Genomic DNA, 24,128 nt, shown 5'->3' with positions numbered 1-24,128 from the left:
TGAGGTTTTCTTAACTGGTCCAGGTCTGGCTGGTGGGAAGCTTTGGCCATGGCTAGTTACCACCCTACCGGCAAAGATGTACCGCAAAGCGATTTAGCATTCCGGTACGATGATGTCGTTAAGAAACTGAAATGGGTGTGAATTTTCATCCTACTCCTAACAAGTTACAGCACATCACAGTTTCTTACCGAATGACACAACAGAGATCTCAGAAGTCTATTGCCAAGAATAGCAAACAATGATGAAGAGGCTCGCAATGCAACAACCAATTCCAATACTTTCCGTCATCGACCGTACTCATCGGACAGTGCCCCAACAGATTTCTACTTTTTTCAAAATTTAGTACTTAGCCATCGAATAGTTATAGAAAAAATGCTGAACGCTCGTATTAATTTTTTTCGTGTCATATAAAACAGCAAACCTTTTTTTAATTTTATAAATGAGAAAAAACTTTAAAATGACAATTGAAGACATGGTTCATGCTTGTCATTATTTTTTAAGTTTCTGTGAATTTTATGAAGGTCTACGAGGAAAATTTCACTAAACAAAAACAGAAATCCTTGTACGTTTATAATGTTTTTCTATTGGGATTAAGCACCGTTATTGTCTGCTAGACTAAATATTATTTTTGACACAATGTCGGATATGATAATAAATGGTATTTTTTTAATTATGTTATAAAATATTACAAGTAGTCGGTACGGTATAGTACCTACCTATTAATACATTAGCATTAAGTTTTAAACTTAACGGAAAAAAAAATAATTTCAGATTCTGTGCCAGTCAATAAGAAATTGAATGAATTAATAAATTACAACATTTTTCTGATGAAATTAGTCGAATTTGTAAGTAATTAAATATTTACTAAACTATAAGAAATTATGTATTTCTGTTTCTTTAGTTTCATTACTTTCAAAATTGTTTATAGGGACTTTCACTAGCACTTACAATCTTGCCGATGATTATCGCAAAGCCGGAAGGTCATATGTACTGCATATCGACGGGGCCTACAATAGTTATATCAGTTCTATTTGTAATATTGTACGTACGTAAAAAAGTACCATTGTTCATGGAAAAAATGTATTTATTTTTTCAAATCTTATTTACATTTGGTGCTTTTATTCAATGTTTTTTATTAAATCTCGACAAAGCTTTTACTTGGTTAATTTACGGCGTATTTTATTTTGCCTTGTTAACAGCACTAAGTCTTGACCTATTTTTAATTGCAAATGAAAGAGGGTGTACATTTAGTTGTGCTTAATAATAACATTAATAGGGTTTACGATTAACGTTTTAATAATAATAATAATGTTTTGCGAAAAACTGTTTAATTTTAACATTTTTTTCAATTCAATTTTAGATTTTATGCATGTAAAAGCGAATTCCATTTCTTTGACATTGTATAATGAACTTTTGACTTTGACGTTTAGAGTAACATTCCAAATTCCAAAGAGTAGAGAGCAAAGACAAAGAGGATTTTTACAGTTGTACCACAGTAAACATAATTAATTACTCTGGTTCACAGATTAATTAATACCTCTGGTTGTACTATGTTTTTGTAATTTTGTATTCGCAGTTTGTAGGTACCTATTGTAAAAAGTATTTGTTTTAGAACTTTCATTTTCAAGATTCAATAAAAAATTTAAACTTACAAAGTAGAAAACGTTTTTTTGACTTTCGTCTTTTACATATAAGTAAATTTTCATTACTTTACTTTCATCACATAACCTTAAATCAGTCTGGTTCGGTACATGCATAAACTTTATTTTTCACCGCCTTAGAAAGTACAAACATAGATAGCAGGCAGATAAAGGTATGGTATTGTTAGGTAGGTGCGCCTAACTGAATAATGAAACACGTCGAATTTATATACGCCTAATTTCCAAAACTAGTTTACTTTTAGGTAAATTCCACTACTTGTTTATTTGGAGGTAATTTCCACAACTTGTTTACTTTTAGGTAATTTCCTTGCTCGGAATGTTAGTACCATTTGCGTTGCCCAACGCTGGCTTCTTGCACTGCTTGGCGACCGCACCAACACTGGTCATGACTGTAATATTCATCATTTTGTACCTTGTGGATCAAATGCATTTCCTCGCGGAACAGCTGTACTTGTTTATACAGATAACGCTCAATTTTGCAGCTTTTTTGGAAGTTATCTTAACTTCAAATCAATTGGGACATGTTTATGGTATATTCTATGTCCACATCCTTATTGCATTGGCTATAGATCAGTATTGTGTTATAAAACAGAGGGGGCTTGTACTATCATAAAATGCTTTGTTAAATAAATAAAATTATGTTTTAAAGTTTTATTATTGTTATAGATTTATTGATATATTTACAAAATGACTATAGTAAGTAAATAAAATATAATTAAATGCATGTATGAACTACACAACAAGTTTCTTATCATATTAAAGATAAAAAAATAACAAGTAATAGTTAATTAACTATTAAATGTGGAAGGCCATTACATAATTCTACATTAGTTTTTGTGTAATGGTGCCACAGATTTCTAATTTCTGCACAGCTTTACTAATAAGTAGTTTTAATTTTAAAATTACAACACTACAATTGAATAAATCAGGGGTGGCGAACCAACTGATCCTGAACCAATAACTCTAGATTATTTAACAAGGCATGACAGAAATAAGAAGCTAAATGGCAACCACTTTATACCAACACAATAACCAATTACTTTCTTCATTGACTTAACATCAATTCAATCGTTCAGTAAACATTTATCTAAATTCTTATCAAGTTTGCCACCTCTGGTATATAAATATACAACTTACTATACTACAGCCCGTCTTGATGAATACTGTTTACAAAAACATTAGAAATGAAGGTAGAAAACACATTTCATAACTTATTTATTTTACATTATGTATTGTATTTTATAAAATGTTATATAAAATATACTAACCATATCTAATTGTTGTAACCTTTTTAATTAAACTTATTTACATTAATTTTATTGTTCTAAAATTAATTATAATTATTATTAGGTGTAAAATGACTAGTGATTTATACCCTCTTTTTTAATTTGTTTGTTGGTAAACAGTACTCATCAAGGAAGGCTGTAGTATACAAGTGAGTATATCTTACTTTTAGATAGTGGCACTCCTGCTCAATATACTACCTCACATTGTGAAACCAGTGGACGTTTGGCAATGCTTCGTCGCAGGACCTACTCTCATGCTGTCCTTGTATATGATGGTGCTACATGTGGTCGATCAGGTCCTTCATGAAGCTGAGTTTTACTATGTCGTGATACAATTCCTTGTGACAGTCATAGCGTTTGTGAATCTTTTGATAGTCGGGGAACTGGCTGGAGCCATTTATGGATTGTTATATGTTGATTTGATGATTGCGTTTGCTATTGATTTTTATTACATGCGTAAAGAAAGAGGCTTGACATTCTAATTGAAACTGTTTGCAGCTATTTATATATTTTTTTATGCTGGATATGTAACAGGATGTGATAATAAACATTCCAAGATAAAAACAGCGGGTTGATTCATTGTACAGGAATGTACGCAACTAGAGACAATGGTAAAATTGAAACGGATATTAAATTACAACATGCGTCTTGTAAACAAAGTCATTTTGTACATTTACAGAAGAATATCGAGATTGACTTTGAATGAAGTATTATTTATTTGTGCTGTGTTTTTGATACCTTTTTTTATATGGTTTTGGAGCAATCGTGAAGCAAAACTTAGTGTTAATTCTAGTAATCCTGTGATAGTTTGGTGGACTCATGGCTTTCCAAGCACATCAGAAACAATCACATGTGAAGATAATCTAAAATGTGATGTATACAGTGATAATAACTTGGGAAATGCTTATAATGTTGAAGCATATTTATTTTATGCAAGCAACATAAATTTTGATGACCTGCCCTTACCCAGAAAGGCAAGAGATGTGATATGGGGATTGTATCATGAAGAATCTCCCAGAAACGTGCGGGAATTGTTGCACGAAAAAACGCTAAGTCTGTTTAATTTCTCTGCAACTTTTAGCAGGTACAGTGACATTCCATTTCCTCTACAATATTTAGACTCTTTGTCTGATATAACTAGTAAAGAATATTACATTCCAACAACAGAGAAAAATGGTCTTTTAAAAGACATATCACCGGTTCTGTACTTGCAAACCGATTGTGAGACTGCCACAGAAAGGGATGCATATGTACGAGAATTAATGAAGTATATCAATATTGATTCGTATGGAGATTGTTTGAAAAATAAGGAACTTCCCCAAAAATTCAAGGATGACTACTTGAACAAGTTGAATGATAACGAATTCTTGCATTACATTGCAAGATACAAGTTTGTATTAGCATTGGAAAACGGGGTTTGTGAGGACTACGTCACCGAAAAGTTTTGGCGTGCTATAAAAGTTGGTAGTGTACCAATTTACTTCGGATCACCGTCCATAAAAGATTGGTTCCCAAACGACAAATCTGCGATACTAATACAAGATCATCCAACACCAGCAAATATGAGTGAACATATTAAGAAATTATTGAAGAATGACCATTTGTATGATGAGCATTTAACCCACAAGACGAAAGAATCAATAACAAATAAACGATTGATTGAAGAATTCAGAATGAGGCCGTACCAAACTGACGCGTTGAATGTTGCCAACAAATTCGAATGTTTGGTTTGCCGTAAAATCCATGAAAAGAAAACTAGATTACAAGAACACATAGTGAATAAAAGTCACTATGACTGTCCAAAGCCAGTTTCAGCTTTAACTTTGACAGTAAACCCATCAAACGATTGGGTTTATTTGTGGCATCAAGCCGAGAAAGATGCGGAAGAAATATTTAAAAGAGTATATAGTTAAAATTAAACACTAAATCATATTTTCAACAAAGTATTATATTTTTTTATACTTTTAATATACAAATATTAATTATTTTAATTGTATTTTTTTACATGTACTGGTTACACCATCTTACTTTTGTGATATGTCATCTAATGGATGTACTTCGTAACGTAGACCTCTTTTGATGACGTGCGGTATGTTCTTAGGCACCATCCTGGATGAAAGAAGAGATTAATTACTATTGTTTAATATAGTATAACTTTGCGCATAAACTTGACACCTGGCTACCAAAAACAACCAAACAAACACATTACAAACATCATTCTTGCCAGACGTCAAGTTGTACCTACATATACCTATTATGTACATATAAAGAAAAAAAACGCTGTTGGAGATAACTAGATCCGTTTTTGTTGTTTCCAAAATCTTCAAATTGATTTTGTAATGTACCGACATATTCTATACGGTTTCTGTCTTAAAGGGGAGTAATCTATTGATTTTGATTCCCCTGTGAGTGTTAATTATGAGGCATTATTATTATGAGCCTTATTTTAACGGCCCACTAAGGGTCACTGCCGCTAACATGCGAACAACGGGATAATCGCGTGAAGATAAATAGACAAATCTCATTCATTGCGTTGGGACGAAAGAGATGGAACTGGGACGTCGCGCTTTCATTGGACGATATTTTGTCTATTTCTCTTCACTTGGTCCAATGTTAGTCCTACAGGCCTCCCTCATTATAGGAGATAGGGTAAGGAGTTTGGACCCACCATGTGTTGACATAGGAGCTTGGTTTCCAGCTCCAAGAGATTGCAGACCGTCATCATTATCAGTTTGTTTTAACAGCTCTTTACTCAGCCCTAGCCAGGCCTATATGATATGTAGTTTTTTTTTACAATTAATTTTGAGGTCTAAGATGAAGCGCGCTCATCTAGAAGATTCACTCTTGCCTTGAAGGTGCACAAATCGTACGTCAGGACAATCAGAAGGCGGAAGGGCATTCCATATGACTTGGCATAGTCTGGCGACGAGGGGAGACTGCGCGGGTGTGAAATCGTACGTGCGAAGAAGTGAGGTGCATCAGTCGTCGGTTTTTCGTTCATCGCTACACGCCCCCCGGCCCGCGCGGCCTATCAGGAGTGTTACGAACGTAGTTGCCAAACTATAGCAGTTCTTTTTAAGAACGTTGACGCAAAACGTTTCGTACGGGTTGAATGGATATTGACAACAAAAGGATGTCATTTATCTCGGCGTCTCGCTGTTCTGTGGTAAAATGGGGATGGAGGAACTAAATCGTATTCCTGTCACTCTCCAAATCCGGTAAAAGACCGATAGACAGGCGACGCCGACGTTGCGTCGGTGTTGTAGACTTAGCAATTTCGTCCGAGTCAACGGCTCATTACCTATTATACGTCTAGCTATGAAAATGGCGTGCACATCATAGATACAAAGATGCACTGCCTACCTTCAGGAACAATTACAAATCTGCATTGGAGCAGGAAGTTCCCATTTTGGACAATGTTTAGGAACAGTGCCTACCCTAGTTTGCAAAGTTATGCACACCACTGGCTTATGACTCACTAAGTCCGGACGGGCTCTGTCAACGTCATCATCATTTTAATAAGAAAATTCTCAGGATGTTTTTTCTTCACCGTTTTGAGAGACGTGATATTTAATTTCTTAAAATGCACATAACTGGAAAATAGGAGGTGCATGCCAGACCGGATTCGAACCTACACCCTCCGGACTCTTGTCAAGTGAAGTTAAAATGTTCAAGCTAAGGTAATACTTACGATATACAATCAATGATGGGGCACACAGACAAACACAAAGTACATCCCGTACAGTCGTCAGTTACGCTCGGGATGTGCGTTTGCGGATCAAACCTAAAAAAGAAAGGTATTGTAGAACCAAATCTGCCCCTCTAGCCAAGTGGAACGTCGATTCTCTTTCTACTATCGCTAACGTTTCGAAAACTAGACAAATGTATGGGAATGACAGATCTTGATCACGTGACCTGCCAATAGCAAATGTCATTCCCAAACATCTTTCTAGTTTTCGAAGCGTTAGCGATCGTAGAAAGAGAATCGACGTGCCACTTGGCTAGGGGGGGCTGATGGTTTTAGAAAATTGCTAAAATGAAACACCACACATAATAAGTAGACACCTCAGAGCCCATTTTAACTAAAAATGAAAATTTTAATTAGTTATTAAAAATATTTCATTTATAACTAGTTAGCGTGGTTCCCGTTCCCATAGGAATAATACTAATAATAACACTGAAAGATTTTTTTTAAATCGGGTCAGTAGGTCCTGAGATCAGCGCATTCAACAAAACAAACAAACAAACTCTTTAGCTTTATAATATAGGTAGGTATAGATTACTATTATTCCTTACTCAATAGCTTGGTATCCGGAGTCCGCACAGGCCATGTAACATTTGCCGCAGTTTATACACATGTCCTGGAAACATGAAATAATTGTAGACTATGAAGCAGTTGCGTCATCATCATATCAGCCGATGGACGTCCACTGCAGGACATAGGCCTTTTGTAAGGACTTCCAAACATCACGGTACTGAGCCACCTGCATCCAGCGAATCCCTGCGACTCGCTTGATGTCGTCAGTCCACCTGGTGGGAAGTCGACCAACACTGCGCTTTCTGGTGCAGAGTCGCCATTCCAGCACTTTGGGATCCCAATGGCCATCGGCTCTTCGAACCATGTGCCCCGCCCATTGCCACTTCAGCTTCGCAACTCGTTGAGCTATGTCGGTGACTTTGGTTTTTCTGCGGATTTCCTCATTTCTGATTCGATCACGCAGAGATATCTCCTCCTAGCATAGCTCGTTCCATCGCCCGTTGTGTGATTGAGCTTTCTTATGAGCAGTTGCATAATAATATATTTTTTTATTATGTATCGTCTTAAGGCCGGCCGCAGACACCCGTTTTCCCTATTCGTTTTCTTCATGCGTAATTTGGATTTGGTATTCCGTGAGACTACCGCAGACATGTGCGTTTTATTAGTTATATTATGCATGTTTATATTAATTTTATGCAATCGGGTTTCCGAACACGGAGAAGGAATACGGAATACGAGAGCGGCCAACTCTCCTGACCTTAATCAAGTAACAAACTGTAATAAGTACTTTTGAGCGAAAGAAAATGGAGACTATCTAGTAGCAGGCAGGCAGTACTAGCCGAGGAACCGATAAAGTTTTGCTCCTCGGCTATTACCGCTACATACACACACAAACAAACACACCTTATAGCGCACAAACACGTACTAACAAAAATCTTACGTCATCAATAAGTGCAACCACTTGTTTCGTGTTGTCCAAATTCTTATACGTCCCTATTCTGGGTAAAGCTTCGCCCAATATGTCTTTTATCATAGGCACCGTAATATATCCGTTGACTTCGTTTGTATTCTTCAGAGGGCAATTTCCTACGTCATTCAATATGGATGATTTGAGTCTTATACTGTGCAATAACTCTTCGCGTTTCCTGTTGTATGGTCCAAAGTGTGCTAGAACCTTAAATGAAAGTAGAAAGATAAAAATACTTTCTATAAATTCCTTCTATGTTATTCCGAGTTACATAATTTAGATTTATGCAGACAGAAAATTTATCTATCCAAGAAATAAATTGATAAAACATTGAACAAAACAAGCTGTTATTATGTTTTAAATGTAATATAGTATGTGCCAAAGAGCAAGTTCGCTCTGAACACGAGGCGAGGTCAAAAATCAAAAACAAAATCAAAAATCATTTATTTCAAGTAGGCTCAGTTTACAAGCACTTTTGACACGTCAGTTGACTATTTGTAAAGATTCTACCACCGGTTCGGAAGGCAGGTTCTGCTGAGAAGATACCGGCAAGAAACTCGACAGTTGCTCTTTTGAAAAAGTCATGCAGTATTATAATTTACAATTGATAACAATTACAATTTCTTATAGTTTTATTTCCTGTGTGAAGGTGGAAGCTGATCCAATGGCCTCCAAGCGCTTTTATCTTTAAGGAACTCATCAATGTTGTAGTAACCTCGACTAAGTAAATGTTTTTTAACACATTGCTTAAAGCTAAGCATTAGCATCACAGTCTTGGGGATCTTGTTATAGAAGAGAACACCCAAACCTACAAAAGATTTTTTTACTCTTTGGAGACGATATGCTGAAATAACTAAATGAGCCAATAAAAAAAAAGTCTATTAAATAGAGGCATAATACCTTTCCATTCTCGTCATACAAGGTCTGAACGGATTTGCCCTTCTGGTGTTTGACAGTGGGCGGAGACTGTCCGGTCCAGCCCGACAGTCCCAACGACCGGACATACAGTAACGCTTTCAGACCAGTCACGTAGTCGTCGATAAGTGTGAAGTCTTGGTTCTGTACCGCGCTGCAGACCTGGTAGAATACATAACGAAAATATGTCGGCCATTGCTTCAAAGATAAATATATAGGCAAATATAGAAGATAGGTCATGGGACTTTTGGAGTTAACAATTTTTATACGTCTTCTCAATTTTTCAAGTTCATGGCTTAGATACTTTCTTCGGAATGATGAAAACTATCCCCATTTATCATAATTCAGGACCTAATACCTAAGCTAAGTAAGTAATAGGTAGGTAGGATACAACGTAGGTACGTAGATAAAGAAGCGAACAAGTAAGAGTAGGTATTAATAAGCTTAAGCAATAATAAAGGTAAGACAGACTCGGACTCCACTATTAGACTAGCTATTAGAAATGTAGCACTATTAAAATTTAGAGAAAGCTGAATTATAGGGAAGTATCTGTTTATCGGAGGGCCGGATTACCGAGTTTCTTTTAAGTACCTATATGATGATGATGATACTGCAATATTAAGTACCTAGTTGAGTATGAGATACTACTGTTCGATCATGCAGGTAGTTTGAGAAAAACCACATTAGAATTGTGTCAATTGTCAATCAATGTCAGATGTCGGTTTGACAACTGAGCAGCGTCATCTCTGGAAGACGCCATCTTGGACTACCGTGCCACATATTGCATCATCCAGCCGTGCTGTGTGCATGTCGTACCTGTAAGCGTGTTTCTTTCATTCGGCCGTGCCTAAGAAACAAATTCGCACCGTGTGCGCGCGTTAAATATAAGAAAACGTTTTTCTTGCAAGAACAATCTGTGTGTGCCTGCCTCCTCAAAAAAGAACTACCCCAAGTCGCAGGCTCTCCTTAGTCTTGCCGTGTTGCCGTGGGGGCGAGTGATGCAAGGTTGGTGTGGATCACAAGTTACTTGTTTGGTTTTGGCAGAAATCAGCAAACATACATACATACAAAATTACAAATAAATACAGTCCATTCATCACACATATTAATAACCAGTGTAACATTAAATTAGTGCATAAAACCGCACAACTACTGCGACTCACGATTGAGTGTAATTGTTTTTTATGCCTATGTTTGAAACTGACCGATTTGAAAAAATATTTCACCAGAAGCAAGCTGAAGTTGTCAGAGAATAACACAGGCTATATTTTATCCCCATATTCCTACGGGAAAGGCGACTACGCGGTCGAAACTGCGAGGTTCTACTAGGTACAAGTGGTTTATTCGGTTTATTCCCCGTGGTCCCTGCGCCGTAGTCCCTGCAGGGACCACGGGGAATAAATTCCCCGTGGTCCCTGCGAGACATATAATACTGCCGAATTAAAAATATGTAGTGATCAATGTTATATTCGATTTATTTTCAATAAATCGAGAATACTTTTAACGTCATCGGGAATACGTTTAACGTATTTTTATTGATTAAATTTATCTTATTAACCGACTTCAAAAAATGAGGTTATCAAAAAAATCACACATACGTGTAGAAACACGTATATTTTTTTAATTATTTTCTTTCATTTTTTTTAAGTTTTATTAATCGGGAATACGTTTAACGTATTTTTATTGATTAAATCTATCTTATTAACCGACTTCAAAAAAGGAGGTTATCAATTCTACACTTTTTTTCTTTTTTTATGTTTGTTACCATCATCATCATCATTTATTTAGTAACTAATTTCGATTTTTTTTTATTTGAAAGAGTATACTTGGTCCCATCTATTTTCATGAAAATCGGTTTAGTAATTTTGTATTAAAATCAAAATAACTTAAATACGTCTTTGAAGTCGGACATTTTTGAAAATTTTGCACCTTTTCTTGGTGAGATCAGAAAGAACAATCACCCATATTTAATTACTTTTTAACCGACTTCAAAAATGGAAGGTTCTCGATTCGACGCGAATTTCTATATTTTAGATTAATTAGTACCTTATAAATTCGTTATTTATTAACGAATTTCGATACTTTTTACTTCCCGCATCACACTATTTTCCATATTTATTTGCCAGTTGTGGGTAATAAGCATGACGTTAAAAGTATTCTCGATTTATTGAAAATAAATCGAATATAACATTGATCACTACATATTTTTAATTCGGCAGTATTATATGTCTCGCAGGGACCACGGGGAATTTATTCCCCGTGGTCCCTGCAGGGACTACGGCGCAGGGACCACGGGGAATAAACCGTTTATTCCCCGTATTTAAATATGGAAAATAGTGTAATGCGGGAAATAAAAAGTATCGAAATTCGTTAATAAATAACGAATTTATAAGGTACTAATTAATCTAAAATATAGAAATTCGCGTCGAATCGAGAACCTTCCATTTTTGAAGTCTGTTAAAAGGTGATTAAATATGGGTGATTGTTCTTTCTGATCTCACCAAGGAAAGGTGCAAAATTTTCAAAAATGTCCGACTTCAAAGACGTATTTAAGTTATTTTGATTTTAATACAAAATTACTAAACCGATTTTCATGAAAATAAAATGGGACCAAGTAGGTATACTCTTTCAAACAAAAAAAATTCGAAATTAGTTAATAAATAAATGATGATGATGATGGTAACACAAAAAAAAATGAAAAAAAAAAATAATAATAAAAAAACATACGTGTAGAATTGATAACCTCCTTTTTTTGAAGTCGGTTAATAGGATAGATTTAATCAATAAAAATACGTTAAACGTATTGCCGATTTATTGAAAATAAATCGAATATAACGTTGATCACTACATATTTTTAATTCGGCAGTATTATATGTCTCGCAGGGACCACGGAGAATTTATTCCCCGTGATCCCTGCAGGGACTACGGCGCAGGGACCACGGGGAATAATCCAGTACAAGTACCTGCACAACAGGCGCGCCGCACAGTATGAACTGCAGCGCCGCGTCAGCCGAGTCGATGCCGCCAATGCCTAGCACGGGGAAGCCGCGCAGCGCGTTGCCAATGGCCGACACGGCGCGCAGGCCCATCGGCCGCGTCGCGTTGCCTGACACGCCGCCGTACGTTGTGTTCTTCTCACGACCTGGACGTTGAAGACACAGGCTTTAATTATCGCTTAAACCTTAACGCTTAAACGTAGCCTCACTATAACTGCAGAAAGTTTTACCAATATTAGAACAAGTGTCCCAAGCCGCTCTTGTATTATCTTAACAAATTTGGCAAAGAAGGGAGTGCTAGATAAGTATCAAGGATCTCGAATTGTATTTTGTGGTGTTTCAATAAGAGACATATTAATTCTTGTATTGTATTTCGCCTTAAGCCGGAAGGAAGAAGGACCTGGGGTTGCAACTACATTTTACAATATCAGTACCATAGATAATTTATACATAGAAATTAATATACAACAGTCCTTTAACCTACCCCCCATCGGTCACAAGTTCAAGGATCTGCTCGGAGTTTTTCTCTCTGCCATACGATGGACCCGGCACAGGCAGGGTGAATCCATGGAATGCTAAGATATCCGTTTCTCTTTTGAATCATTTGCGAGTAGACAAGTTGAATCAAATCTTATCTGCTAAAAACGACTGACTCTTTAATAGGTATAGATAGAGCACACAAAAGTGTTACGCAAGACTTTAATGTTGCATGTCATTTAATTTAATAATGGAAAATGTAACGAAACGCGCTGTTTAATCTTTTATATCCGCCTTAGAAAAAGTTTAATTAGATATGAGTTCCAATGTAAGAAGCTATCGGTAACACATTAGGTCCTTTATAATCACTGCATTTTATGACCAGGTCAGAATTTGTATGAAATTGGTCAACCACCTTTCTTTGCCGACGTTTAGGTGATGTCTCACGTTACCTTCCCCAGATTCGGCTACAAAACTTGTATGATACTCGCTGACATTTTGTCTTTGTTCTTATGAGTTCTTAAGTTCTCTAAATCGGGACTCTTAACACTTAACAAAACACTTACCCACTTGAGGCCACGGAGTAGCATCGGCACGGACGGACATCAGGCCTGATACTGTATTAATAGCGGATACTCCATCTGCTCCGCCTAGAATTAAAAAATAATTCAATTTTAATCTAAAAAACTAAAAGCACAAAATTTGTATATGCTCCTCCAAGATAATGAGTAGGATTATACTGGAATGAGTAAAATTTAATTAAAATAAATATACACACATATTTTACTCTTTACCTATTCTGAGTAAATGACAATATTAAGGCGTACCCTCATATGCAGCCACGGCGATGTTTACAATATCGGTGATATTGGGGGTCAGCTTCACGAAGAAAGGTATTTTGACCGTGTCGCGGACCCATTCCGATATTCCCTTCACTAAAACTGGATCCTGGAATAACATAAATAGTATTTTAATTTTTTTAATCAATCTAAGAAGAACTAATTACAAAATACAGGCGTTAAAAACATCCTTTGATACTAATACATGAGTAAAATAAATATAGGTTAGATATTATTTTGTTGATATGACTGAAAAACAACAACACAATTACTTCTTAACAACTTATTATTGCGATACGGCTCAAAGGACCAAAAATCAATATTTGGTTTGTATAAATATATATAATACAGAATTAATAAAATAATTAGATTTGACGTACCTGACCACAAGCTAGTCCCATTCCGGACTCGCCCATGCCGTGAGGGCACGATAAGTTAAGCTCTAAAGCATCTGCCCCAGAGATTTCTGCCTTTTTCGCCAGATACCTCCAGTCTTCCTCGTTATAAGAACACATTATTGATGCTATTACCACCTGAAAAGAAATTACATGACAAATCAATTTGTTGTTTACTGGAAGAACTACCTTTCCGCCTTTGCCCTAACTACCTAGTGTAGTAGTGTAGTAATCAGAAAAAAAACAGAGTATAACTATTGCATTCTGCGATAAAAATAATGTAAAAGTAACCTTAGTAGGGAAGTCCCGTTTCAATTCCGTGATACTCTGACACCAATACTCCTCACACTTCTCGGATATGAGCTCGATGTTGAGGAAGGAGCCTTGTCCGGGCCCGTAGTTCTCTCCGGACGTCACTCCGCGGACTATACGAGGGGACACGTTGGTCACTAGATCCTGCAAAAAAGATTGTCTTTCATATGTTGACAATATACGAGTATTATTAACCATCTCCTTAATCCCTTTTCCCCTAGAATATGTTTTACGGTGAATTTAAATTAGGTTCACGACCTTATAATTCAGTCATTAACTTCCTATCATTAAAATCGATTGAATAGTTGGTCTTTAATCACCAATAAAAAGATCAGTCAGGTCTGGTCTTATGGTAGGCATCGGCCGTGGCTAGTTATAATCCTGCCGGCAAAGACGTATAGCTCAGCGATTTAGCGTTCCGCTATGATGCAGCGTAGAAACCGTCAGAGGTTAGGGTAGAATGAACTTGACCTCTTCCAAGTAAGCTCGCTTTCGTCTTAGACCGCATCATCATTTAACACCAGATGAAATTGTAGTCTAGGGATAACTGAAAATGAAAATTTTACACAAAATACCTTATCAAGACCAAAGGTCTTGGTGACTACAAAGCCCCAGCCTTGCTCGAACGCGCGTCGTATCATAGCCGAGCTGGTAGTGGGCGGAGCGCTGGCTAAGCCGAATGGGTTCTCGAACTTGATGCCGCAGACCTCCACCGATAGATCCACCTCGTCTATGGGACAGTGGAACTTTGGCAGCTCAACCGGCGAATCGTACGGTATTCCCTGAAGTTATAACAGAAATCTTATATATATAATTTTTTTTTTTTTAATTTATTTGGGTTAACAAACAGTAAATAAGATTACAATTCAAAAAAAAATTACTGACATTAAAACTAAATCGTTAACCTACACCGTTAACCAATAAATATGCCTTAAATGTCGAACAGAGAAAAAAGAGTTTACTTTAGAGTATTTACACTCAAATAATTTTCTTCCAAAAACCCGTATTTTAGTCGTAAGTATAAAAAAAGTTCACGAAAACAAAAATTTCTTAATACTGTAATATAAACAATTCAACTAAAGGCTACAGTTTCTAAAAAAATCCAATTACCAACCCGAATTTCTTTCGAAATTATCCAAAGATTTAAATCTAATTTTGAACATAAAAAAAATGCTTTAAGCTTTTAGACTTAGGGCAGTTTCACCACTTTCTAACAGGTGTCAGATCAAGTTTTGTCTTAATAACAACAAAGTAACACCACTTACGGTTACACTATCTAAATTAGCAGAAGGTGCTTTAATTTAAGCAAAACTACCGCCAGAACTCACCAATATTTTTAAATATTGGTATAGAAACCAGGTCAACAATGTCCGGTGGGCAGGCGCATTGTCAGACTCGTATGGGTTGGAGTGCGGAGTGAGGCAGGGGGGGTTAAGCTCACCTACGCTATTCAACCTGTACGTGGATGACTTGCTTGGCGAGCTCAGCAGCACTAGAACCGGCTGCTACATAGATGGAGTGTGTTTAAATAACATAAGTTACGCCGATGATATGGTGCTGTTGAGTGCGTCAATCTGTGGTCTCAGGAAGCTCATAGCTGTATGTGAGGCTTATGTGGAGAAACATGGTCTTGCCTATAACACTAAAAAGAGTGTAGTGATGGTCTTTGAGGCAGAGGGTAAAACATCTAAAAATCTAACCCTTCCACCCATCTCGCTGAATCGCGTAGCATTAGAGAGAGTGAATAAAGTCAAGTACCTTGGACACATGTTGACCCCTGACCTTAGAGACGACACTGATATCGAGAGAGAACGGAGAGCGTTATCAGTAAGAGCTAATATGCTGGCCCGCAGGTTTGCGCGGTGTTCCTATGCCGTTAAAATTACTTTGTTCAGAGCATACTGCACTAGCTTCTACACGTGCAGTCTGTGGGCCAAATACTCTCAAAAATCTTATAACGCTCTCCGTGTACAATACAACAACGCATTCAGGGTGTTGATGGGGTTGCCCCGCTTTTGTAGCGCATCGGGGATGTTCGCGGATGCGCGTGTCGACTGTTTTTACGCCACAATGCGCAAACGTTGTGGATCCTTGGTGCGCAGGGTGCGGGGCGGCACCAACAGCATTCTTGCAATGATTGCGAGCAGGTTGGACTGTAAATATGTGAATCACTGCTGTTCCATGTCAAATGGATTGGAGCGGTAGTGACACACATATTACTAGTACGATATATTTAATAGAATAAGTTTTGCTTTAGTTTATAAGTTACTAACACATTCTATTTTTACTAACACAATTATGAGCCTATTGAAGCTTGAAATAAATAAATTATTATTATTTAATATAAAAAAACAAACTAGCGACTTTAGGTCTCGAGACTGACCTGTAAATAACAATGCATGTACCAAGCAGCTGATTTGCCATCATTCACAGATTCCACCGTGGTTTCAGCTAAGCCCGCTAAATCACCTCCGATAAATACTCTAGGGTTAGAAACACTCTGCATAGATGTGCTGTCCACTTCTGGCAAATCCCAGCGATTAAGCTTCACGCCAGACATTGCTTCTTTTACTGAAATTTCAACGAAAATAGATGTTAAATTTTTTTTTGTTAATTTGGTAGCAATTAAATTTTGGTGGTTTTTGGGCAGCTAATGTATACGGCCCGTCACGGAAACACATATTTAAAAACATATCTTCAATGCTTTAATAATTAGCTATATTCCGGCTCGAAGGACCAAAAGAGTAGTATTTTGGTCTAAACTAACTAAGGATAATTTATGCATTTAAACATACTTACCATCACTATCATAAAGTCCAGAACCGAATGCTGATATTATAAAGTTAGCTTTCAATTGCAACATTTGATCTGTGTCCTCTATCCATTCACCATCGTCTAGTTGTTCAGTACGACACATTTTCAAAGCTGCGATCTAAAATGCAGAAGATGCTTGTATCATCCTACGTTTATAAAGGCGGAACTAAGAACAAAAGAAGTGTGACTTTCTCAATCACAAATATCCATGGAAGCAATGCTTTCTTCTGCACATTCTGCACAGAAGACAGGATCACATGGATTTTAAAATTGTAAATTACAAATTACAACATTTTTTTAATAGAACGATTGCCACGTTTTATGTCGGATATTCTCAGTAAAATCTTGCTATTCGAACCGGTGGTAGAATCACTACTTAATGACTGACTTGACTTTTAAAAACGATCGATAAATAAGTTTAAATTTAAACTAATAAAAAATATATATTTGTAGGTACCTTCCCATCCTTTACTATAACTTCCTGCGGTGACATAAATGGTATGAACTCGCACTTCTCTTCTTTGGCTAGATCGACCTAAAAGTATATTGCTATATTATTTGTGATGTTTGTAGCACAGTATAAAATAATATAGATTCAAGATTCATTTAAATATTTTTGGTATATGTGTTATTAAAAAGCTGGTCAGTTAATGCACCGAAAAATCTTCTATTTTATAAAATTTCAAGGCATTATTTTTTTAATTACATAACTCAAATTATGTAAATTTAAAAATTATATATTAAATGAAGATATAGTTAACAAGGTCAGCCTTGTGACTCGATTCCGCAACACACTAACGCCATTCGGTCGAAAAATACCAGATCTCATGAAATAAATTATTGAACTGTATATTGTAATTAAATTATTTTTAAACTCAAGGATTAAGGTTAAGGTTCTTGATTTTCTAATAACCGTTTCATAATCTACTATTTTAATCCCAGTTTTGGGTAAAAATAATTTTGATCGAACTAAGGTTTAAAACCCACCTCTTCTGGCACAGCTCTGATGTTTGTAAATCCTTTGCGGAATACCACATACACTCGCCTGGCACCGCATCGCAAAGCAGAAGTGGCACAGTCAAATGCTGTATCCCCCGCTCCCAATACTATCACGTTACCGTATAATTCCGGCAATGCTGCCTTGCAAGCGCACATACCTGTGGACAATAATTCATTATTATAGTCAATATATTCCGAATATACCTACCGTTTATTTTTCAGATATGATATAGATGTAGAAAGAAGTGTAGAAGCTGAAGGTTCGTTTCAATAAAGAATGGTTCTTCAGTTTTATACATTAACGTTTTTTTTTTTTTTTTTATTCTTTACAAGTTAGCCCTTGACTACAATCTCACCTGATGGTAAGTGATGATGCAGTCTAAGATGGAAGCGGGCTAACTTGTTAGGAGGAGGATGAAAATCCACACCCCTTTCGATTTATACACGGCATCGTACCGGAACGCTAAATCGCTTGGCGGTACGTCTTTGCGGTACGGTAGGGTGGTAACTAGCCACGGCCGAAGCCTCCCACCAGCCAGACCTGGACAAGAAAATCTCAATCTGCCCAGCCGGGGATCAAACCCAGGACCTCCGTTTTGTAAATCCACCGCGCATACCACTGCCCCACGGAGGCCGTCAAAAGCTTAATGTCCTCTGTCAAATGCTCTCTATACATCTGCCGTATCTAGAGATTAAATTGTTCGACTAATCGAAAATCAAAGGTTCGAGCCCTAGATTAGATCAACAAAAAATTATCTACGGTTATTTTAGAATTCTGAACCCGGAGTTACAAACTCTGCGACTTTACATAAATCACACATACAACTCTTGATTCTATATGCCTGATCATTCTCCTGTCGCATTGGCATAAAGTTATGACGACATAATTACGTAATGTAAGTGATTTCCATTCTTTTTCATCATTATCATCTTTAGGCAAGAACTTGGTATTTGAATCTTGTATTTGAGAATGACAAATGGAAGTGTATACAAGTGTATATTGAGCCATAAAAGGCATACCTCTCTTGCTCCCTTTTGATACAAGCGGCAAGAAATCTTTGCTTGTGTAAAAGCCCATGTTTGGTGTCAGGTCCTTGAATATGGATACACTTTTAGGCTCTGGCAGACCGATACCTAAGAAAACTGCAGCATTTCCATCTTTTAGCAGACTCTGAAATACAATTAAGAATGAGAACTTAGAACAACTTGAAGGTACAAGAAGTATAAGCAGGAAAATGTACTTCTGCAGGTTTGACATTAAAATTATTGCACTACTTGCATTTGTATTTGAAATAAAACATTTTATAAATATTTTCATAAGCTGATTTTTCGATAGGGGTTGAAATCCTAGCAACTTTGAGACTTTGTTTCAAAGAAATGTAAAACTACTCACATCAACAGTTATGTCCTTTGTTGATAACATTCTGCCAGTAACAAATTTCACTCCAAGATTCTTGATTAGATCTATTTCGTATTGCACAACGTCGTAAGGCAACCGGTATTGAGGGATTTCTGATGAACTAAAAACATCTTGAATATTTAAAACAAGTAATAACTAATCTACTATACCTTAACTTTTTAAGGTTAGCTACATTTTCTCTTGGTTAAGTACGAGAGTTTTACAAGTTCAACTCTTTCTAGATGAGTATTATATTAAATAGAAACAGAGATACAGAAGGTAAGTTTATAAATTGATTGACCTAATATGAATAGTATTTTCCAATTTTCTATGTATTATAAACGCGGCATCGCCTTTGGCATCGCGACTTTGAAGCAATGTTTTTGTACATCTTTCTATCATCAGACTAGACCTAAGGCAATTAGGAGAACTACTAAACTGATCTGGTACCACCAGAGATGTCATCAAAATCTTACCTAAGCCCTCCAAGATATTTCTCCTTTTCATAAACAGTTATATCTTTGTAGCCCAGTCTTGCAAGGAAGCAAGCACAGCTAAGACTGGCAGGTCCACCTCCGACTAACGCAATTTTCTGATCACCTCCTTTAGGCAAGGGCTTCGTATTTGGATCTAGTGTTTGAGGAATCCCCATCTTCATAAATATCTGTAAAAGATTAATGCTGTTATTTACGGTGAATTTTATTACCAAACAGTGGTTACGTCTATTTTATATAATAGGAGTCAATTAGACATTGACTTCGTGGTTTTAGATTAGATTTTGATTAGACTTTAGACCCGAGTCTAACAGGAAACGCCCTAAGAGAAACGTTATGACTTAAGTCCCATCATAAATTCTTCTACTATGGAACTCAAGCTGAGTTTCAACGAACGCCCATACATTTCAGTAGCGGTGCCACAAACCAATTTTATCTTTCAGAAAAAAGTAGCTTAGACATTCCTCATATTATGACAGTTCATCTTCTTTTATTTAAAATTCAAGAGTACTGGTCTTACTTCTACGGCGAAGTGTTGTAGCCCGCCAATGTTGATGGCTCCTTCTTCGCTGGCATGTAAATTACATCCTCCGACGCACAAGTCGCTGGTGGGACACACCATACCGCAAGTGAGCCCCAAAGGATTATCCGACAAAATGGCTTTCGCCGCTCCGTAGTAGTTCTGCAACAAAGATTTAAGACATTAATTTAGTTTTACGTGAAAAAGGACTCGTAGTTAGAGGTATAAACGCATCTTAAAGAATGCGTATTAAACAATCGCTAAACCATACATTTTTGCCAGTTATGTAATAACGAGTCACTGACGAAGCCTACTCGTACCAATAAAGCAGGCTTGAATAGGTAAGCAGGATTAATACCTGGCCCTCGAGACTGTTTTGTTATTGCCAATTTTTGCGACTGACTTTATTAGCGATGCGTAGACCAGATTTCTGGCAACATTAAGAGTCGATGTCATGGAGGGTTACTGGTTTAGTTTGATACTTCTTCTGCAATTCTTGCAACTGACCTTATTAGCGATGCACAGGGACAGAATTTCTGGAAACATTTCGAGTCCATCTCAAGAAGGTTGAGTTCGGTTTGTTGTTTGCAATTATTGCAACTGACCTTATTGGCAATGCATGGGGCAGGATTTCTGGCAACATTTAGAGTCCATCTTAGGAAAACTCCGTTTGTTGTATTCAATTATTTGAACTGACCTTATTAGCGATGCTCGTGATAAAGCTCTTGACGTCGATCTGCGTAGGGCAGGACTTCTGGCAAGGAGCGTCTGCGCACTTCAGACATCTGGCAGCCTCCTTCAACGCGCCGCGCTCCGACAGGGTCGTGTGCTTAATGTCGTCGAAGTTTCTCTCTAAAGTTGGACATGTCTGGACAAAAAATTTAAAAGACAATTAAAATAAATGAATAGATATGTAAAAAAAACATACGGATATATACAAAAACATATACTATGGAATATACTCGTAACTATCTAGGCTAATATTACAAAAAGGTTTGTTTATTTCCAATAGGCTTCGAAACTACAGGACCCATTTTAAAAATTCTTTCACCAATGGAAAGCTACCTTAACAGCGAATGTGTGTTTCAAATATTATAAGTTACTAGCTGACGCCGCGCGGGTTCCCGTAGGAAAACGGGCATAATATATTGCTTATAGCCTTCTTCGATATGGGCTAACTAACACTGAAAGTTTTTCAAATCGGACCAGTAATTTCTGATATTATCATTTTTCAGCATTCAATCGAACAAACAAACTCTTCAGCTTTATAATATTAGTAAAGATTTACCGGTTCAGCGATTTCGCTTTAAAAAGTTAACAAACCGAAATACTTAAGTGCTTAAGCTTACGCGATTTATAATGCATATGCATGCATAGCATGGATTATTTATTTAGTATTTTTAACCGACTTCAAAAAGGAGGAGGTGAGAACCTCCTCCTCCTTGAGGAGGTGAGTACCGCCTTCATAATGATCAGCAGGTAGAACATATTATGATGTTATTTTTCGCTTTTTAGTTTAGTGGGTACGTTTTTAGGTTTTGAAGTCGTTCGGTTGTATTTTTTTAATTAAAATTTTTGTACTCACTCCACATTTTCTGTCGGCGTTCCTTTTCCAGTGCTGTTTGTTCTTTTTGGTCTGTGCGGACGGTACCAAGTTACTGTACGGTTTGATCTTCGGGTTTAATATCAGTAAATTCTGTAACATAAGATCAAATGAGTGTTAGGTAGATACGTAGGTACATTTAAATATAATTCATTTTACAAACCTAATTTGTATTTATTCAAGAATCTACTTAACTGCTTAACTTAGAAAGAGCTGTACCTACCTACGCACTAAACAGGTATTTTATGCTCTTTAGTTAGTTAGGAAGATTATATACATAAACAGGGTGCTGGGGAGTATTTCCCTTATCTACCTAAAGGGTTATATTTTTTTACCGAAAATTAAATTTAAAATGTTCAAAGAAAATAATATTTTCGGAGTAAATAATATTTATTTTGTAAATAGATCTTAAAATGTGTGTGTCAAACGCATTCTTATAATTATGACGTGCCAAACTTTAAAATTTCAAAATGCAAGGATAGTTATAGGCGTATATTATAGTCTGGCAAGTTTGTTGATGACACTCCCACGATATGCGGGCGACGGGGGGGAAGACTGCGCGGATGTGAAATCTTGCGTTCGGGGAAGCGAGGTGCATCTGTCATGGGTGTTTCATTCATCACTACACGCCTCCTAGCCCGCGCGGACCAACGGGAGTGTTACGAAGTTGCCAAGCATAGATAGTCGGAATTATATGAATTACTTTGTATAAAAACAAAAAAGTTTTTATTTTTTAGTTAAATAAATATTAGTTATGAAGTCTCTAGCATCCTGTATAGAAAGATTTAGCTGCTATATACTATTTTTATGGGATCGAACCCATGTCCTACCGGTTAAGAGCTACCACTACTTACACGTACCGCGTATGTAACTTAATTAGTGACTATGGATTAAGTACAAGTAGGTATATATGTTCACCTACCTTTACTACAACCTTTCTTGATGAGTACTGTTTACCAACAAACAAATTACAAATGAGGGTATAAATCACTAGTCATTTCACAACTATGTAATAATAATTATAATTAACTTGTTCTTTAATAAATGAAAATAAATTAGAATAATAAGCTTAGAAAAAACATTTAAAACAAATCATACATAATTTAAAATAAATAAGTTATGAAATGACATGCGTTTTCTACCTTCATTTCTAATTTCTTTGTTAGTAAACAGTATTCATCAAGAAAGGATGGAGTAATGGAGTATAGACGCCAACTTATTTGAGACATGTCATAAGGTTAGTTATCTAGTTAAATTACCTACCTACCTTGATATTTAACCGAATATTCAATGCAATAAAACAGCCGGGCAGAAAAATGCGGTTTGTGTCCTCGGTTAACAATCTACTTAACGATAGAGATTTAGTTACCAAACATAGAGAGATAAGATTCGATCTTTTGGCCTTTTGACGTATATTGTATCTTTAAAGATAAAAAAATGTAAATATTTTTGGCCTTGCATTATTAGGCCATCTTTATTGGAAGGAATATTTATAGGTATGTATTGGGTACCCAATAAATAGGTGACTCTGGTATCTAAATAAGATATAAAAATATTTAAATTAATGGGTCGTTATACTATCAATATATTGCTTCATTTTATTTACGAATTGACTGTTGTTAAGAAGGCATAAGACATTGTATAGGTACTTAATTACAAAATAAAACAAACACTGACCAACTACTTCCTACTGTGTCGCACAAACGAAATAAAAAGTCAATTTTACATTGAAGTTAAGGCCCTTCATCCTTAAAGTTACAACATGAGCCCAACAAGTAGGTATGTAGGTAATTTGGGATGAATGAAAAAAAATAACATTTATCGCGATCAATATTGATTCTGTGCCTTGATAAAGATATCACTGGCAAATACCTTGATAACAACAAACAAATCCCTTCATAATCGTAAAAGTTGTTACACTATAAAACATATCCACTGACCTCGATGTCAGGCAGCTCACGACTCAACAAAACTTTCGACATGTTGAAAAATAGATTTTATCACAATCGTTATTAAATCGAAATTCGATTGGTGCACTTTTTAATTGATCTTTCCTAATTTCCACGAACGAAATGCGTAGACGCAGTGGACTGCTCACTGGCAGCGCTTCACTAACGACTGACAAGACAAAGTAACGATTACAGTACAGATACAGCAATGTTCTGTTTTGTGTTCCTATTTGTATATAGTGAC

General features: G+C 36.4%; 2 protein-coding genes across 6 annotated transcripts; one reads left to right on the top strand and one right to left on the bottom strand.

The window, feature by feature from the left end:
- Positions 1-1,589: 1,589 nt before the first annotated feature.
- Positions 1,590-4,932, top strand: LOC112053763 (alpha-(1,3)-fucosyltransferase 10). Of its 3 annotated transcripts, none has more exons than XM_024093311.2 (2): positions 1,590-1,813; positions 3,118-4,932. In XM_024093311.2, exon 2 carries the CDS (start codon positions 3,556-3,558, stop codon positions 4,858-4,860), a length of 1,305 nt encoding a protein of 434 aa, XP_023949079.2. In that variant the 5' UTR covers positions 1,590-1,813; positions 3,118-3,555; the 3' UTR covers positions 4,861-4,932. The 3 variants fall into 3 exon arrangements, with proteins under 3 accessions (XP_023949079.2, XP_023949080.2, XP_052740466.1); XM_024093312.2 differs by having other exon boundaries at positions 1,594-1,828; XM_052884506.1 differs by having other exon boundaries at positions 1,596-1,694.
- On the bottom strand, positions 4,875-24,065 carry LOC112053762 (dihydropyrimidine dehydrogenase [NADP(+)]). Of its 3 annotated transcripts, none has more exons than XM_024093307.2 (22): positions 23,876-24,065; positions 21,918-22,028; positions 21,030-21,200; positions 20,333-20,494; positions 19,795-19,982; positions 19,313-19,439; positions 18,940-19,090; positions 17,908-18,077; positions 17,378-17,455; positions 16,906-17,038; positions 16,490-16,677; positions 14,682-14,888; positions 14,086-14,250; positions 13,780-13,932; positions 13,388-13,508; positions 13,127-13,210; positions 12,051-12,229; positions 9,073-9,249; positions 8,146-8,379; positions 7,244-7,308; positions 6,639-6,731; positions 4,875-5,056 (listed from the first exon to the last, which is right to left on the bottom strand). In XM_024093307.2, the coding sequence occupies exons 1-22, from the start codon at positions 23,915-23,917 to the stop codon at positions 4,972-4,974; spliced, it is 3,084 nt and encodes a 1,027-aa protein (XP_023949075.2). In that variant the 5' UTR covers positions 23,918-24,065; the 3' UTR covers positions 4,875-4,971. The 3 variants fall into 3 exon arrangements, with proteins under 3 accessions (XP_023949075.2, XP_052740465.1, XP_023949076.2); XM_052884505.1 differs by lacking the exon at positions 23,876-24,065 and adding an exon at positions 23,203-23,348; XM_024093308.2 differs by lacking the exons at positions 21,030-21,200; positions 21,918-22,028; positions 23,876-24,065 and adding an exon at positions 20,840-20,893.
- Positions 24,066-24,128: the final 63 nt, after the last annotated feature.

This window comes from Bicyclus anynana, chromosome 11 (genome assembly GCF_947172395.1).
Source record: "Bicyclus anynana chromosome 11, ilBicAnyn1.1, whole genome shotgun sequence".
In the NCBI taxonomy this organism is placed as follows: Eukaryota; Metazoa; Arthropoda; class Insecta; order Lepidoptera; family Nymphalidae; genus Bicyclus; species Bicyclus anynana.
The sequence above is the reverse complement of the archived record's forward strand: the minus strand, read 5'-3'. Positions and strand labels throughout refer to the sequence as shown.

Coding starts and splice junctions, on each gene's coding strand:
- LOC112053763 (XM_024093311.2), top strand. CDS start 3,556: ATGGTAAAATTGAAACGGATATTAAATTACAACATGCGTCTTGTAAAC.
- LOC112053762 (XM_024093307.2), bottom strand. CDS start 23,917: ATGTCGAAAGTTTTGTTGAGTCGTGAGCTGCCTGACATCGAG. Junction 13,509..13,779: donor TGGGACTAGCTTGTGGTCAG/GTACGTCAAATC, acceptor ATGTTATTCCAG/GATCCAGTTTTAGTGAAGGG. Junction 12,230..13,126: donor TACTCCGTGGCCTCAAGTGG/GTAAGTGTTTTG, acceptor TTCAACGTCCAG/GTCGTGAGAAGAACACAACG.